This window comes from Oncorhynchus masou, chromosome 9 (assembly GCF_036934945.1).
Source record: "Oncorhynchus masou masou isolate Uvic2021 chromosome 9, UVic_Omas_1.1, whole genome shotgun sequence".
Lineage (NCBI taxonomy): Eukaryota > Metazoa > Chordata > Actinopteri > Salmoniformes > Salmonidae > Oncorhynchus > Oncorhynchus masou.
This window is the reverse complement of record NC_088220.1, coordinates 61,909,708-61,928,392: the sequence shown is the minus strand read 5'-3', so window position 1 is coordinate 61,928,392 and position 18,685 is coordinate 61,909,708. Positions and strand designations below refer to the sequence as shown.

The 18,685-nt window shown below is 46.3% G+C and overlaps 1 protein-coding gene across 1 annotated transcript in view; it reads right to left on the bottom strand.

Annotated features, from left to right (window-relative positions):
* LOC135546402 (RNA N6-adenosine-methyltransferase mettl16-like) overlaps positions 1-18,685 on the bottom strand; it is a 35,496-nt gene that overhangs the window by 10,550 nt on the left and 6,261 nt on the right. Inside the window, exons 3-8 of the mRNA XM_064974791.1 lie at positions 16,927-17,114; positions 10,409-10,549; positions 10,184-10,299; positions 9,765-9,907; positions 3,970-4,039; positions 2,536-2,625 (exon numbers count right to left, since the gene is read on the bottom strand). Of these exons, the coding sequence (XP_064830863.1) occupies positions 2,536-2,625; positions 3,970-4,039; positions 9,765-9,907; positions 10,184-10,299; positions 10,409-10,549; positions 16,927-17,114 (748 nt within the window). The remainder of the gene's footprint in view (positions 1-2,535; positions 2,626-3,969; positions 4,040-9,764; positions 9,908-10,183; positions 10,300-10,408; positions 10,550-16,926; positions 17,115-18,685) is intronic.

The following is an 18,685-nucleotide window of genomic DNA, read 5'->3' as shown; positions in this document are numbered from 1 at the left end:
GTCCACCCACACAGACAGCATCGTGAAGAAGGCGCAGCGGTGCCTCTTCAACCTCAGGAGGCTGAAGAAATTCAGCTTGTCACCAAAAGCACACAAACTTCTACAGATGCACAATCGAGAGCATCCTGGCGGGCTGTATCACCTCCTGGTTCGGAAACTGCTCCGCCCACAACCGTAAGGCTCTCCAGAGGGTAGTGAGGTCTGCACAACGCATCACCGGGGGCAAACTACCTGCCCTCCAGGACACCTACACCACCCGATGTCACAGGAAGGCAATAAAGATCATCAAGGACAACAACCACCCGAGCCACTGCCTGTTCACCCCGCTATCATCCAGAAGGCGAGGTCAGTACAGGTGCATCAAAGCTGGGACCGAGAGACAGCTTCCATCTCAAGGCCATCAGACTGTTAAACAGCCACCACTAACATTGAGTGGCTGCTGCCAACACACTGACTCAACTCCAGCCACTTTAATAATGGGAATTGATGGGAAATGTAAAATATATCACTAACCACTTTAAACAATGCTACCTAATATGTTTACATACCCTACATTATTCATCTCATATGTATACGTATATACTGTACTCTATCATCTACTGCATCTTTATGTAATACATGTATCACTAGCCACTTTAACTATGCCACTTTGTTTACATACTCATCTCATATGTATATACTGTACTCAATACCATCTACTGTATCTTGCCTATGCTGCTCTGTACCATCACTCATTCATATATCTTTATGTACATATTATTTATCCCCTTACACTTGTGTATAAGACAGTAGTTTTGGAAGTTTTGGTTAGTTAGATTACTTGTTGGTTATTACTGCATGGTTGGAACTAGAAGCACAAGCATTTCGCTACACTCGCATTAACATCTGCTAACCATGTGTATGTGACAAATAAAATTTGATCTGATCTAGTCTGTGTTTGTAAGACTAGGTTCACTCTTCAGTCTCCAGTGATTCATCTTTCCTCTTTCCATTATAAACCTGACTCACCCACTCCCACCTCTTGGTCAGTCCACACACAAGAAAAATAGCTTTCTGTATTGACCACACCTCGCTCTAGTCGTCTAGTGTAGCCAGTCTGTCCCAATTTTCTAACCAGGACTCAAGCCTGGGTGCTCAGCTGAACAAACAGAGCCCCAGCATGGCTCCCCTGATATTCAATTCCTGACCCCACAGACAGACAGCTCAGCAGAGGAGAGATGGCCATTGAACCTAGCTCGGGCGAGCCACCTCCCAAAACCTCAATACCAGGGTCTTGCTCCTGTTGACCTCTGACCCCTCCCTAACTATGTCCCTTGCTGCTGAGGGCCCACATTGTCACATGACACTCAGAACACCAACACGAGCTAGAGCGCTTTGATTTTCATGTTCCCCCTCCAAGTTGCCTTTTATGGTCTGTTCCTTTCTCTCTATCTCCCCCTCTCTGTGTAATGAAGGGATCAGATTCTGTCAATGTGGCTGGTGAGACTCACTTCCTGCCTTGCACATCAGTCAGATGTCAGAGAGATTGATTGAATCACCAGGTTGTGCTGAAAACACAGGCTGTGGTGCCATGGAGGAGCTAGTTACTAGTACACAGGTGCCTGCTCTAGTAATCCATGGGTTAAGTAGGACATTTGTACGCTCACTTGCACAGTCATATGTACAATTCATGCATAGAAACCCCCCCCACACTCCTCCCCAGTCTGCCTGGTAATGGAGTGCTCCACTGTGTGAGGAGAGGGCAGTAAAATGTGGGCCAATCTTTCTTCTCAACTGCCTTTGTGGTGCAAGGCAAACGAGACAAGAATTTGACTGACACCAAAGGAGTCTTCATATACTGCAACACTACACTTTCCATTGGGCTCCCAGGTGGCGCAGCGGTCTAAGGCACTGCATCTCAGTGCAAGAGGCGTCACTGGGTTCGAATCCAGGCTGCATCACATGATTGGGAGTACAATTGGGCCAGCGTCGTCCGGATTTGGCCGTCATTGTAAATAAGAATTTGCTCTTAACTGACTTGCCTAGTTATAAAGGTTAAATTTAAAACACGTAATTTAAAAACATCCCCAGGTCTCTCTAGCTCCCTTTTTACTCTAGTTCTTATTCGCAATACTTCCAGCTCTCACACTCATATTGAGCTCTGATGCCCTTTGCTCGCTCTTCTCTCTCATTCCATCATTCCCTCAGTGGCCCAAGAGCCTAATGGCATGGTGTGCGTGTGCGCACTGCCCTGCCCCGGCAACTGTTGCCTGGATACAGCAAATTAGGGGAGGGATGCAAACGTCTCCCCAGAGAGTGGGTTGAGTGCTGCCTGTGTTCTCTTATGGAATTGACTGGAGAATGGAGTGGGATGGGCCAGGAATGCATTATTAAGGAAGTGTGGGGATGTTGGGAACGTCTGGGAATGTCTGGAAAAGTAGCAGGGGTGTAAGTTGGGACATGGCTCTGGATGCCTTCCTTCTCTTCTACTCTCCCACTATAGATGAACTGGTTGGGAGAGGACCCGAGGGGAACCACCCACCAGAGCCAGCTTACCGGAACAGTAACGTCATCATAGAAACTCCAGGCCAGAGCCCAGCGCATGGTCCGTCCCTGGCAGAACTCTGTGTGGGTCACTTTGGGTACCTGGGAACGGATACAGACAACATTAGACAACGCTAATGGACGACAACAACAAGCATTAGCAATACACAGGTAGCTCTACAGAGGCACATCCCCAGCATGTCCAGGTGAAGGAGCGCAGCACTACATCCTTAAAGGTGTGAACAGGACACATTTACACATACAGCGCTTAGTGCCAGAGCAGAGCACTCGTGAGAAGAGCCTCCAATAAGCATGAAGGACCCGGGGGAAAAGATCAGTGTAAAAGACTCTTGAATAGTATCCACTTGGTACCCCCTCCCTACACAATCATTAAGCAGTGGGTTTCAGTGGGGAATGTGCTCCAGGGATGAAGGTCAGGGACATGGATCTCAGAGGCAAGAAAACGCATCCCTATATGAGAGCGCCATGTTGACCCCTAAACACCCCCTGAACCAAGCAGCGAGAGAACAAGGAAGACGGAGAATAAGAGATACAGGGTGCAAATAGCATTAGCATATTAATTAGGTCTCCTATGACACCCCTGCGCTGGACGTTGGCCAAGGCTGCACTAACACTAATGACCAGCGACAGCCCTCTGACACCTCTGGAGGAGCGTGGGATGGTCCTCCCCCAGTGATTGACGTGTGTGTGGTTAAAACCATGGGAGCTGCTGTGCCAGTCATCCCCAGTGAATGAGTTTCGTAATCTCGGAGGTAAGCGACTGACAGTGGCACAGTGCTGGAGACTAACCTCTATAGCCAGTCAGTTAGCAGTCATGTGCTAGGGGCTAATAGCTAGGATAATGGAGCTAATGAACGTTAGTTGCACTGACCTACCGTGTGTGTATGCGTACGTGTGTGTAATATGAATGTTTGTGTGTAGGCCCTGCCATGCGTTTCAGTCACGCAAGGCTAATAGAATTCAGCTCAATCAGGTCTGGGTTGTGACATTGCTTAGCCAGCGTATTAGCCAGGCTTGATCTGTTACGGTTCAGAAGGTATCTGATCCCCCTCTTCCGTCTCAGAGGTGGTATTAGAGATTGTGGGAGGGAGTTCATTCAACCCTCCATTACCTCACCTTATCACTGGGTATATATGGGGAATCAGGATATTTTTAACACATGCCAGGGCTTGGTACAGCACATAGCATCTGTGTGTGGTATCCACGCTTGGTACAGCAGAGCATCTGTGTGTGGTACCCAAGCTTGGTACAGCACATAGCATCTGTGTGTTGTACCCGGGCTTGGTACAGTACATCTGTGTGTTGTACCTGTTTGCGAGGGCTGTGTGTATAAGATCATGTATGAGCATCAAATGTCTCCTCGTCGGAGCTCCCATTCTGAAGACTGTCTCAAATATACGCAGGTGTGTGTGTTTGTGCACTCACCCCTTGTTTTCTCAGTTCCTCCTTCAAAGGTGCCAGGCTACACTTCTTTCCCAGCATGCAACTGTACCACCTGGAAAAATAATAATCTATTATTGTGTGAGTCCAGCGTGCTGGGCATGAACACCTGCCTGCAATCAAACAAGCGGCAGATATAGGATCTACCTCTTGCTTCCCTCCATGGAAAAACATCCCAACGGCCATTCTGTAGTTCTGAGGCAAAGAGGTTAGTTGTAATTACTACATATATATGAGAGAGAGAGAGACAACAGGGCCAGTATGATTCTCTATGGTGGAAGAGCTTTGAAGTCCAGACCAGGGCAGATAACTCTTTCCTCTGCAATGAAGAGATAAGTCTACTGTAATCAATACAACAGCATATAGAGCCTCCGTACTAACCAGCAAGGATGAATACAGAGTAACTTAGCATGAGAGAGAGACAGAGACAAACCTAGCGGGGAGAAAGAGAACCCAACAGTGAGTCAATCTGGATAGAAAAACTAAACAATGCATGACAAACCTTGTTTGGTTGGGTTGCCCGTCTTGTCTAGATTAATTAGGCCTAGATACTATATATCTATGAGCAATGCTGTGTATGATGAGGATGGCGTGTTTATTGTTATAGTAATGTCAATCTTTTTAAGAGATTCTCCGGTACTCTTGTGTAGTTCTAAAAGTAGTGCTTTCGGTTCCCAAAAATTGTGTACTGCCACATATGCTCTGCTCTGTGTGCATGGTGTGTACAATGTCAACATTTAGGATCATTATGTTTGATGTACAGTTACAAGATGACATGGCTTCACACCCTGGGATGTTCGAGAATGAGGTTGTGTAATTATTGTGAAGAGAATTCGCCAGGGCACACACACCTGAATGCACTCATGACTCCTTTCTATGCTTACCAAAATTACCAATTGGCTTCATTGAATTGCCTTGTGAAAGCTTAACACTGCAAGATCATATTTTCAAACTTGGCTAGTCATATTGGGGTAAGGGGTGAGGGTAAGGGTGGGGGTGAGATGGTTTTGGGTAGGGGTAAGGGTGGGAGTGAGAGTTTTGGTTAGGGGTGCAACGGCCTCGCCTCAAGTGGCACCATGAAATATTGAGGACCTGTAATATCCCCAGATGTTCCCCACTTTGTCATGCAGAGAGGAGGCTGAACATCCACGTTAACACACAGACAGAAGCAGTCAGATTCTTAGCAAAGTTCTACATTTATTTTCAAGCTATTCCTTCCAAGAGTACAAAGACCGGTGATTACAACGTCATTACCCTCTCCACATAGCTAGTGATTATCAGGTCAATAACAGACAATGACGAGCAGAGGGCATCTCGTTGAAAAGGGGGACTTTCCTGGCTGGTGGTTGGGGTGTGTGTGTGTGATAGTCTGGTGAGAGTCATTCCGGTTTAGTGTTGGGGGGGGGGGGTTGTGAGTCTCAGAGGACCAATCAGATGGGCTGGCTTGGTTTCCGTGGACACCTGGTGGTTGCTCTGCTGTCCCAGCATGCAGTGTGTGGCGTGACAGCCTGCTACTGCTGCCTTGGCCCCGGCCTCAAACAAACTAAACACACTGCAGGGGAGGAGAGGAACGAACAGAAGCGGAAGACTAGAGCAGGCACACCTTCCCCTGTGGCAAACACTCAACACCAGCCAAGCGCACCACACAAGTACACCGGTGTGAACACACAGACACATGCAGGCAAACAGACAGAGAGAGATGGACACTTTTCCCCCTGTGAGGGCCACTCAACTTTCACACAAACATATGCACACACCGACACATTCTCCTGTGGGTGACAATCACCTTTACACACAAAAATATGGTAGTGACACAGTGCAACACACTCATACAATCACACACCTTCCAAGTCAGCCACTTGTCTCGGTCACCACGCGAGCAGTGTGATCAAATCTAATTCCCTCACACACACACACACCTGTTCCCTATGGCCATGCAGATACTGCCGTGGGGGTGGGTGACTGTTTACGCCTGGTGCCAATTCATTAAACAAACTTTGGGTGACAGCTCCATCCCATCGTTCTGCTCTCCTCCATCAGTGGCCCTCTATCATCCTTCCTTACCTTACATCCTAAATGAAAGGGTGCATTTGTAACAGAAGGTAATGAACAAACACCCACCAACACCAACTGATAAACAGGCTTTTCTATATTATATTTGGGGTCTAGGGAATTGGCGCAGATAAATTCAGCAAAAAAGAAAAAGTCCCCTTTTCAGGACCCTGTCTTTCAAAGATAATTTGTAAAAATCCAAATACCTTCACAGATCTTCCCTGTAAAGGGTTTAACCTTTCAAGGGCAGGGGTTCTCAGGCCCAGAGCTGGGTGTTCGCAGAGATTTGCTTGCGCAACAGAGTGGGGCAGCCTTTGTCCTTCCTCTCCTATTGAAAAAGCGACAGTCCCGGTTGATTTATTATCAATTATATATTTTAAAAACAACCTGAGGATTGATTATAAAAAACGTTTGACATGTTTCTGTGGATATTACGGATACTATTTGGAATTTTATTCTGCGATGTCGTGACCGCTCGAGCCTGTGGATTTCTGAACATAACGCGCCAACCAAATGGAGTTATTTTGGATATAATAATAATCTTTATGGAACAAAAGGAACATTTATTGTGTAACTGGGAGTCTCGTGAGTGCAAACGTCCAAAGATCAAAGGTACGCGATTTAATCTATTGCTTTTCTGACTTTCGTGACCAATCTACTTGGCTGCTAGTGTTTGTAATATTTTGTCTACTGAGAGAGATGTTCTGACATAAACGCTTGTTATGCTTTTGCCGAAAAGCTGTATTGAAATCTGACACACCAGGTGGATTAACACCAAACTAAGCTGTGTTTTGCTATATTGCACTTGTGATTTCATGAAAATTTAATATTTTTAGTAATTTAATATGAATTTGGCACACTGCAATTCAGCGGGTGTTGATGAAAATGACCCCGCTAAAGGGATGGGTGCGTCAAGAAGTGAACAAGTCCTATACAGCAAATGAAATAAACATCTTGTTGATCTACCCATTGTGTCCGATTTCAAAAATGCTTTACAGCGAAAGCACAACATATGATTGTTAGGTCATAGCCAAGTCAAAAAAACAGCCATTTTTCCAGCCAAAGATAGGAGTCACAAAAAATAGAAATATTGATAAAATGAATCACTAACCTTTGATGATCTTCATCAGATGAAACTCATAGGACATCATGTTACACAATACATGTATGTTTTGTTCGCGATAATGTGCATATTTATATCCAAAAATCTCAATTTACATTGGCAAGTTACATGCAGTAATGTTTTGATTCCAAAACATCTAGTGATTTTGCATAATAAACATTGATAAAAGATCCTAGTGTTATTCACAGAATTAAAGATATGCTTCTCCTTAATGCAACCGCGGTGTCAAATTTTTTAAAAACTTTACGGAAAAAGCATAATCTGAGAATGGAGCTCAGAGCCCAATTCAGCCAGAGAAATATCTACCATTTTGGAGTCAACAGAAATAACACCATAAATATTCACTTACCTTTGATGATCTTCATCAGAAGGCACTCCTAGGAATCCCAGTTCGTTCCATAAAGTCCATAATTTATGTCCAAATAGCCACTTGTTGTTAGCGTGTTCAGCCCAGTAATCCATCTTCATGAGGCACAGGCACTTCGTCCAGACAAAACTCGAAAAGTTCCATTACAGTCCTTTAAACATGTCAAACGATGTATGGAATCAATCTTTAGGATGTATTTTAACATAAAGCATCAATAATGTTCCAACTGGAGAATTTCTATCTGAAGAAATTGGAACGAGAGGTAACTGTCGGGAGCACGCATCATGAGACAAAGGCACTATGCTAGACCACTGACTCAAACAGGTCTCATGAGCCCCTCCTTTATAGTAGAATCCTCATTCAAGTTTCTAAAGACGGTTGATATCTAGTGGAAGCCGTAGGAAGTGTAACTTCATCCATATCCCACCGTGTATTCAGTAGGCCAAGCTTTGAAAAACTACAAACCTCAGATGTCCCACTTCCTGGTTGAATTTTTCTCAGGTTTTCACCTGCCATTTGAGTTATGTTATACTCACAGACATCATTCAAACAGTTTTAGATACTTCAGAGTGTTTTCTATCCAACATGTGCATATATGCACTAAGCATATTTTAGCATCTGGGACAGAGTAGGAGGCAGTTTGCTCTGGGCATGCTATTCATCCAAAAGTGAAAATGCTGACCCCTATCCCAAATAGTTAAACAGTTTCCCATGCTTGTTCAATTAACCATAAACAATTAATGAATATGCACCTGTGGAACGGTCATTAAGACACTAACAGCTTACAGATGGTAGGCAATTACGGTCACAATTATGAAAACTTCAGACACAAGAGAGGCCTTTCTACCGAATCTGAAAAACACCAAAAGAAAGATGCCCAGGGTCCCTGCTCATCTGCGTGAACGTGCCTTAGGCATGCTTTAAGGAGGCATGAGGACTGCAGATGTGGCCAGGGCAATAAATTGCAATGTCCGTACTGTGAGACGCCTAGACAGCACTACAGGGAGACAGGACGGACAGTTGATTACAGTTTATGTAGCAGGTATGAGGAATAATTCAAGTATTAAACGTAAATCCAACAAGGATCAAAGGAGGCCCAGAAGGGGGAGAAATGTTTGCCTAAGAAGATACCGAGCACAATTAAAAACTGTTTGACCCGACCCGGCTAGAACTCTTGGAAATTTATGATGGGACAGGGAGTACCCCTCAAGGTTTCCCTAATCTCTGGGGAATGGAACTGTCGGCTGGGTAGTGATATACAGTGGTGAGAACTATGGAGAAGAATATAACTCACCTAATGTTCGTGTGCGTAAGTAAGGTGTATGGTATAAAATGGATGTCTTTGTATAATGAACTGGAGAGTGCTCTCGTGAATAAACATTTTGACTATTGTAAGCTGGGAATTCTGTCTGTCATCTTAACTAGAACCTTAAACACTGGGTTGCAGACCGAGTAGATGAATTGAATATTTATGAACATTGATAACAAAATTCTCATATCAAATGGTCTAGGGCGGTGTGCCACAGCATCATCGGACTGAGCTTGTTGTCATTGCAGGCAATCTCAACGCTGTGCGTTACAGGGAAGACATCCTCCTCCCTCATGTGGTACCGTTCCTACAGGCTCATCCTTACATGACCCTCCAGCATGACAATGACACCAGCCATACTGCTCGTTCTGTGTGTGATTTCCTGCAAGACAGGAATGTCAGTGTTCTGCCATGGGCAGCGAAGAGCCCGGATCTCAATCCCATTGAGCACATCTGGGATCTGTTGGATCAGAGGGTGAGGGCTAGGGCCATTCCCCCCCAGAAATGTCCGGGAACTTGTAGGTGCCTTGGTGGAAGAGTGGGGTAACATCTCACAGCAAGAACTGGCAAATCTGGTGCAGTCCTTGAAGAGGAGATGCACTGCAGTACTTAATGCAGCTGGTGGCCACACCAGATACTGCCTGTTACTTTTGATTTTGACCCCCACTTTGTTCAGGGACACATTATTCAATTTCTGTTAGTCACATGTCTGTGGAACTTGTTCAGTTTATGTCTCAGTTGTTGAATATTGTTATGTTCATACAAATAGTAGGTGACGTTTCTTTTTTTGCTGAGTTAATAAAGCATGACCAATCGGAAACCAGCGTGATGCGGTCTTGAACGCTACTCCACCACACCCAGTGTACTGATGGGGACCAATGTGTGGTGTGTTGGTGTGTACTACGCGCGCACGTCCTACTCTCTCTCACCGCAGGCGTGTCTTGAGCTGCAGGCTGTCGTGGATGATCCTCTTGACAAACTCCAGCTCTCCTCCCTCAGCCATGATCTCCGTCACCCCACCTGTGTTCACTGAGCTGGGGGGAGGACGACGAGAGTTCCTGGAATTTACCCCCTGGGGAGGAGGATGGATAGAAAGGGGGAGAGGGGAGGAACAGGGTGGGAGGCAAAGAGAAGGGAGGAAGAGCGTGGGAGGCAAAGAGGGGGGGGAGAAGGAGAGGAAAACAGGGGCATGGGGCGAGAAAGTAAAGGGTAGGAGAAAGAGGGCGTGACAGAAAAGGTAAAGAAAGGAAAAGAGAAAAATAGAGGGGGAGGTGAACAGTGAATAAATTAGATTTATAAAGCCGTCTTTCCAGATTCTCAGAACACTTTCCATTTAAAAGGGGCCTACCTTAGCCTCTAGTTGGTTGGCGAAGAAGGGAGGGTTACACATGCAGAAGTCATAGACGATGGCTGACTCCTCCTTTAGAGCGTCCATTAACAGGGTCTTCTGGGGAACTTTCACGACTGGGACATGAGACAGGGCAAGGACATGTTATGAACAAGGTTTCAAGCCATCTTCCTTTCAGTAGTGGAACATTACAATGTGGCTACCAATGGACAGCTTGCCACTGACCTTTGATGAGATCCGAGAGGTTGTTTTGCTCTACGTTCCTGGTGGCATAGTCAAAGCAGATGTCATCTACCTCAGTAGCCAGGTAATGCCAGCCATTCATAGAGGCTCCCAACAGGGGGTAGATACAGGACGCTCCAGTACCTGGGGATATGTGTGTATTCAGTGCCACTCCCGCTCTCTCTTATTGTCCATAATGGATTAACAAGAGGTGATCCAGACAGCCATTTTATTTGATTTATTTCACTTTTATTTAACCAGGTAGGCAAGTTGAGAACAAGTTTCAATTGCGACCTGGCCAAGATAAAGCAAAGCAGTTCGACACATACAACAACACAAAGTTACACATGGAGTAAAACAAACATACAGTCAATAATTACAGTAGAAAAATAAGTCTATATACAATGTGAGCAAGTGAGGCGAGATAAGGGAGGTAAAGGCCATGGTGGCGAAGTAAATACAATATAGGAAGTAAAACACTGGAATGGTAGATTTGCAGTGGAAGAATGTGCAAAGGGCAAAATAAATAAATGCAGTAGGGAAAGAGGTAGTTGTTTGGGCTAAATTATAGATGGGCTATGTACAGGTGCAGTAATCTGTGAGCTGCTCTGACAGCTGGTGCTTAAAGCTAGTGAGGGAGATAAGTTTGAGATTTTTGTAGTTCGTTCCAGTCATTGGCAGCAGAGAACTGGATGGAGAGGCAGCCAAAGGAAGAATTGGTTTTGGGGGTGACCTGCTGGAGCGCGTGCTACAGGTGGGTGCTGCCATGGTGACCAGCGAGCCGAGATAAGGGGGGACTTTATCCTGCAGGGTCTTGTAGCTGACCTGGAGCCAGTGGGTTTGGCGACGAGTATGCAGCGAGGGCCAGCCAACGAGAGCGTACAGGTCACAGTGGTGGGGCGTATATGGGGCTTTGGAGAGCAAACGGATGGCACTGTGATAGACTGCATCCAATTTATTGAGTAGGGTATTGGAGGCTATTTTGTAAATGACATCGGCGAAGTCAAGGATTGGTAGGATGGTCAGTTTTACAAGGGTATGTTTGGCAGCATGAGCAAAGGATGCTTTGTTGCGAAATAGGAAGCCAATTCTAGATTTAACTTTGGATTGGAGATGCTTGATGTGCGTCTGGAAGGAGAGTTTACAGTCTAACCAGACACCTAGGTATTTGCAGTTGTCCACATATTCTAAGTCAAAGCGGTCCAGAGTAGTGATGTTGGACAGGCGGGCAGGTGCAGGCAGCGATCGGTTGAAGAGCATGCATTTAGTTTTACTTGTATTTAAGTGCAATTGGAGGCCACGGGAGGAGAGTTGTATGGCACTGAAGCTCGCCTGGAAGGTTAACAGTGTCCAAAGGGCCAGAAGTATACAGAATGGTGGAGTCTGCATAGAGGTGGATCAGAGACTCACCAGCAGCAAGAGCGACATCATTGATGTATACAGAGAAGAGAGTCGGTCCAAGAATTGAACCCTGTGGCACCCATATAGAGACTGCCAGAGGCCCGGACAACAGACCCTCAGATTTGACACACTGAACTCTGAGAAGGTGTTGATGAACCAGGCGAGGCAATCATTTGAGAAACCAAGGCTGTCGAGTCTGTCGATGAGGATGTGGTGATTGACAGAGACGAAAGCCTTGGCCAGGTCAATGAATATGGCTGCACAGTATTGTTTATCGATGGCAGTTAAGATATCATTTAGGACCTTGAGCGTGGCTGAGGTGCACCAATGACCAGCTCTGAAACCAGACTGCATAGCGGAGAAGGTATGGTGGGATTCGAAATGGTCGGTAATCTGTTTGTTGACATGGCTTTCGAAGACCTTAGAAAGGCAGGGTAGGACAGATATAGGTCTGTAGCAGTTTGGGTCAAGAGTGCCCCCCCCCCCCCTTTGAAGAGGTTGACCGCAGCTGCTTTCCAATCTTTGGGAATCTCAGACGACACGAAAGAGAGGTTGAACAGGCTAGTAATAGGTGTGGCAACAATTTCGGCAGATAATTTTAGAAAGAGAGGGTCCAGATTGTCTAGCCCGGCTGATTTGTAGGGGTCCAGATTTTGCAGGTCTTTCAGAAAATCAGCTGACGATTTGGGAGAAGGAGAAATGGGGAAGGCTTGGGCGAGTTGCTGTGGGAGGTGCAGTGCTGTTGACCGGGGTAGGTGTAGCCAGGTGGAAAGCATGGCCAGCCGTAGAAAAATGCTTATTGAAATTCTCAATTATAGTGGATTTATCGGTAGTGACAGTGTTTCCCATCTTCAGTGCAGTGGGCAGCTGGGAGGAGGTGTTCTTATTCTCCACTTTACAGTGTCCCAGAACTTTGAGTGTGTGTTGCAGGAAGCAAATTTTTGCTTGAAAAAGCTAGCCTTGGCTTTTCTAACTGCCTGTGTATATTGGTTTCTAGCTTCCCTGAAAAGTTGCATATCATGGGGGCTGTTCGATGCTAATGCAGAACGCCATAGGATGTTTTTGTGTTGGTTAAGGGCAGTCAGGTCTGGAGAGAACCAAGGACTATATCTGTCCCTGGTTCTACATTTATTGAATGGGGCATGCTTATTTAAGACGGTGAGGAAGGCATTTAAAAAAAATAAAAAATAACCAGGCATCCTCTACTGACGGGATGAGATCAATATCATTCCAGGATACCCCGGCCAGGTCCATGAGAAAGGCCTGCTCGCTGAAGCATTTCAGGGAGCGTTTGACAGTGATGAGTGGAGGTTGTTTGACCGCTGACCCATTACGGATGCAGGCAATGAGGCAGTGATCGCTGAGATCTTGGTTGAAAACAGCAGAGGTGTATTTAGAGGTTGGCAAGTTGGTTAGGATGATATCTGAGGGTGCCCGTGTTTACTGCTTTGGGGTGGTACCTGGTAGGTTCATTGATAATTTGTGTGACATTGAGGGCATCAAGCTTAGATTGTAGGATGGCTGGGGTGTTAAGCATGTCCCAGTTTAGGGCGCCAAGCAGCACGAGCTCTGAAGATAGATGGGGGGCAATCAGTTCACATAGTGTCCAGAGCACAGCTGGGGGCAGAGGGTGGTCTATAGCAGGCCGCAACAGTGAGAGACTTGTTTTTGAGAGGTGTATTTAAAAAAAAAAGTATAAGTTCAAATTGTTTGGGTCCAGACCTGGATAGCAGGACAGAACTCTGCAGGCTATCTTTGCAGTAGATTGCAACACCGCCCCCTTTGGCCTTCTATCTTGTCTGAAAATGTTGTAGTTAGGGATGAAAATTTCAGAATTTTTGGTGGTCTTCCTAAGCCAGGATTCAGACACGGCGAGAACATTCGGGTTGGCAGAGTATGCTAAAGCAGTGAATAAAACAAACTTAGGGAGGAGGCTTCTAATGTTAACATGCATGAAACCAAGGCTATTACGGTTACAGAAGTCATCAAAAGAGAGCGCCTGGGGAATAGGAGTGGAGCGAGGCACTGCAGGGCCTGGATTCACCTCTACATCACCAGAGGAACAGAGGAGGAGTAGGATAAGGGTACAGCTAAAAGCTATTTTTTATTTTTTTTAACCTTTATTTAACCAGGCAAGTCAGTTAAGAACAAATTCTTATTTTCAATGACGGCCTAGGAACAGTGGGTTAACTGCCTGTTCAGGGGCAGAACGACAGATTTGTACCTTGTCAGCTCGGGGGTTTGAACTCGCAAACTTCCGGTTACTAGTCACACGCTCTAACCACTAGGCTACCCTGCCGCCCCTAGCCAGTTGAAGAATTGAGAATTGGTCATCTAGAACACCTGGAACAGAGAGTAAAAGGAGGTTTCTGGGGGCGATAAAATAGCTTCAACGTATAATGTACAGCCAAAGGTATGGTAGGATGAGTAATGATGAGAGCGATATTGTCTCTAGAAACATCATTGAAACCAGGTGATGTCACCGCATGTGTGGGTGGTGGAACTGAAAGGTTGGATAAGGTATAGTGAGCAGGTCTAGAGGCTCTACAGTGAAATAAGCAAATAAACACTAACCAGAACAGCAATGGACATGGCATATTGACATTAAGGAGAGGCATGCTTCGTTGAGTGATCATAAGGGTCCAGTGAGTGGTGAGGTTGGTTGGGGTCACGGCGATTCAGACAGCTAGCCGGGCCATCGGTAGGAAGCTAGCATAGGATGGAGGTCTGTTTTTAGCCACCTCGTGCGTTTCCGTCAGTAGATTAGTGGGGTTCCGTGTGGTAGAGGGGATCAATCCAATTGGCAAAATAGTTATAGTGACCCAAGAAAAATTGTCCGATTCAGATAGCAGCCGATAAGACCGCTATCGATTAGCGGGCCGCAGATGGGCGTTCAGGTAACGTTGCGACGGAGGGGCCAGTTGGATAACTCCCTCTGGCAGATAACGTCGGTAGTCCAATCCTGAAGGCCCGGTGGGACTCCGCATCGGCAGTAAAACGGGTCCTGATAGGTGATTGTAGCCCAGTAGTGGCTGATGGAACTCTTCAACTGGCTAGCTCCGGAATAATTGATGTTTGCTCCGGGATCCAATAGTCACACGGATAGCAGCTCGCTAGCTGTGAGATCCAGATGTAAATGTCTAGAGCCTGCGGTCGAAATACGGGGATATGGAGAGAAAAATAGGTCCGGTATGTTCTGGTCTGAGTCGCGTTGAACAAAACTGGCAATAGATTTTCGAGCTAAAGGATGTTGATGACCACAAACCGTGGTTAACTGAATACTAATGTTAGCCAGTAAACTGGCTAGCTTCTGGCTAGCTTCTATTGTGGATTTCAGATTTGATGTAAATAATACTAAAAAAACAATAATAATAATAATAATAATTGGTGAGGCAGGTTGCAGGAGAGTGTTTTGAAGTTGTTTTTGGAAAAGAAAATATATAAAAGTGAAAATATAAAGAAAATATATAAACATGCGAAGAAAGTTGCGAAGAAATATATATGGGACACGACAAGACGAGGACGTCTGACCAAGTTGGCATAGCAGTAAGTTGCCATGATCAGATCATCCAGGTCTAACAGAGACCAGGGCCTCCAATCTACCCAACCACAGTGAGGTCCCCTGGGGCAGTGGAGATGGCACCTCGCAGGTCAAGCTTTGGGAGAGAGTAATGCCCTGTGGCTATCCATCAGGAGAGTGACAGCTCCAATCAGCTTACAGAATGGACCAGGCACCAGGGTCACCAATCTCTGACCTGTCCGTCTCTCTGAGGAGCTAAACTGACGAACACACATCACACTCTCTGATGGATAGAGCAGGAAACCAGCCATGACATGTGGATGAGGATTTGGCCAGTAATATCCAGTGGTCCCGAGAAAATAGCCTACAGTACATGTGGGATCCGAAGGTGGATGTGCTAACCATCATGCAGCCCCTCTCTGCCAGCCTCTGTGCCAGTCTGTGATGCACATGGGCAGTCAGCTGCCCTTGGACTAGTAAGAGTCAGCGTGTATTAAAAACATGTCTCAGAGTAGGAGTGCAGATCTAGGATCAGGTCCCCCCTGTAATTAAATTCATATTCATAACCTCATAAGGCAAAACTGATCCTATATCAGCACTCCTCTTCGACTTTGTGAAGATGTGTCATGGGCTAGAACTGTGCCAGGCAGCCCCTCTCTGCCAGCCACTCTGTCAGCCTGTAATGTCAGGCAGACGTTCTTATAGGTTGTCCCCCAAATAGCACACTACTAGCCATAGGCTTTGGTCAAATGTAATGCACTGGGACTCCTGAGTGGCGCAGCGGTCTAAGGCACTGCATCACTACAGACCCGGGTTCAATCCCGGGCTGTATCACAACCGGCTGCAATTGAGAGTCCCAAAGTGCAGCACACAACTGGCCCAGCAATCATCCGAGTTAGGGGAGGGCTTTACTTGGCTCATCGCGCTCTAACGACTCCTTGTGGCGGGGACGGGTGCCCGCAGACTGACCTTGGTTGTCAGTTGAACAGTGTTTCCCCCGACACATTGGTGTCGCTGACTTCCGGGTTAAGCGGGCGGGTGTTAAGAAGAGCGGTTTGGCTACTGCTGGAGGAATAGCCCTTGAGCAAACAAACATGAAATAACTTGACCACTCTCCACTACTGATGTGATGTTTATATGGGATTTATTTAACTAGGCAAGTCAGTTAAGAACAAAATCTTAATTTCAACGACGGCCTAGTGGGTTAACTGCCTTGTTCAGGGGCAGAAAGACAGATTTGTACCTTGTCAGCTCGGGGATTCGATCTAGCAAACTTTCGGTTACTGGCCCAACGCTCGAACCACTAGGCTACCTGCCGCCCCAATGGGAGTTTATTCATCCCATTTAGCATTGAGGATATTTGTGCTCTATCTATATAGACAGGTGAGAAACCAACTGTCTAATTTACTAAGAACCAGTGGAGGGATTAAAGGGCCAGGCCTTATAAAAGCCATCTATTCCTCTACAGAAACAGGACATAGGACTGGTGGTAAAAAGGCATCCTAGCAATGATGGCTGAAACAAGATGGATGGTTAATTTCAAAGAGATCAAGGGAGAGGGGCTATATTTAGTAGGGGTTATCAGAGGTCAGAACTGTACCGATATCGATGCCCCTGCGTGGTTCCCCCTGGCCTCCGATCAGGTCCTCCACCCAGTGGATGTAGTTGAGTCTGAGAGGCACAGTGGGGATGAGACGCTCCAGAGGGATGTCTATGGTCAGCCCAAAGTCTTCCTTCAGCAGGGTACAGGTCAGGGCTCGCACCGCCTCTGGCTCCTTGAAGTTCAGCCTGCACGAGGGGGAGGGGCAACAGATGTAGTTACAATGCTAAAGTAACTAAACCATAACTACACAGGTAAAACAAAATCAAGTAACTACACCATAAACCCAGACATTAACACATTTATTGTAAACTCACAAAAAGAGCCACTAACTAAGAAACCCTAAATTAAATGGCGAATCAATTCTACCCCACCCTTCCGATTCTCCTAAAGACCACCCTGCCACTACTGCTTCTCCTAAAGACCACCCTTCCAGGCTGACACCATGTCACATAAACCACCCCTCGACTACATTCCCCCCTTCCCTTCCTGAGCAGCCCAGTGCTCCATCTCCCCCATTCCCCCTCATTACTGCTCATCACACGTCAACCACCACGATGTGACCCGTCAACAAATTAAATGAGCTTATCAATTTACACTTCTTCGCTAATGATATAGAAATCATATTTTCCAACATTAAAACAGACCCACACACCTCTCGCTCTACATTTGTTTATGATATCCACTGTCTTGAAAGCACGGTTTGTGTTTGAGAAACACAACACAAAATAATTTTGGGGTTCGAGAGACAGAGAGTAGGACAGATAGAGCAAGATGTGTGTAATTAACCAGTCTGTGTGCTGCATTCACACCTCTAGACAGCAATTAAGACACCTCCTGGTGATAGGAGCGTCTGGCACCTCCTAGCTGGATTCGGGGGGCGAGACGGAGAGCCTATTCACCACAGCTACAGCAAAGAGGAGAGACTTCCACTGATGAAGAGCGTGACTATAGGGAGAGGATGAGTTAGACTACGTGCCTATGGGGGAAAGTGTAATTTATATAGTACAATGTGACAGACTGGGGTTCGAACCTGTGTCCCCGAAGACTGTGTTAGCCCACTGAGCTAAATCCTAGGCATTGGCTATGGTAGTCGTCAGGTTTCACAGTTTCTCTTCTTAGAAGCAGTCAGATGATCAATATGCAGAGAACGAGGCCGTTCAGAGCCTGCCTGCCCAGCCTTCTATTTTTAGACCGTAATGGGTGTGTGCGCGTGCGAATGTACTGCAGAGCACTGCAACGCCAGATCTCTATGGCAACCATCCCGGACCACCGGCACACACATGCAGTAAAGCACACGTAAATACAGCCACGCTGGAGCAATATGGCTGATACCGGAAGAAGAGTGAACGTGCACGAGTACGAGACGCACATTGTAGGGTGGACGTTTGTGTGCCAGACGATGGACGGTGTGGGACATGGGACAAACCAGTGGCAGTATAAACCACGTTTATGAGAGAATTCATGTTGTCTGTGTTAAAGTGCTACAGGAATAAGGTGAATGAGGGGGATGGTGATGTAGAGGACTCAGGTGGAATGATAAGGGCGGTAAGAAGCCTACGGGAACCTGACTTAATGAAAGCAGAGTAAGGTTGTGAGGGGGACGAAGGTTGAGATCTGTTGTTAGGAGGGTTGAGGGCTGTGGTGGGTGAGTACACAGGGAGTTATGTTCTCCAAACTACCTGGGCGGAGGCATACTCAGCAGTTTCCCTCTGCATTTGGAAATACAATAGTGAGAGGACAAAGAGAAAGACAGAGG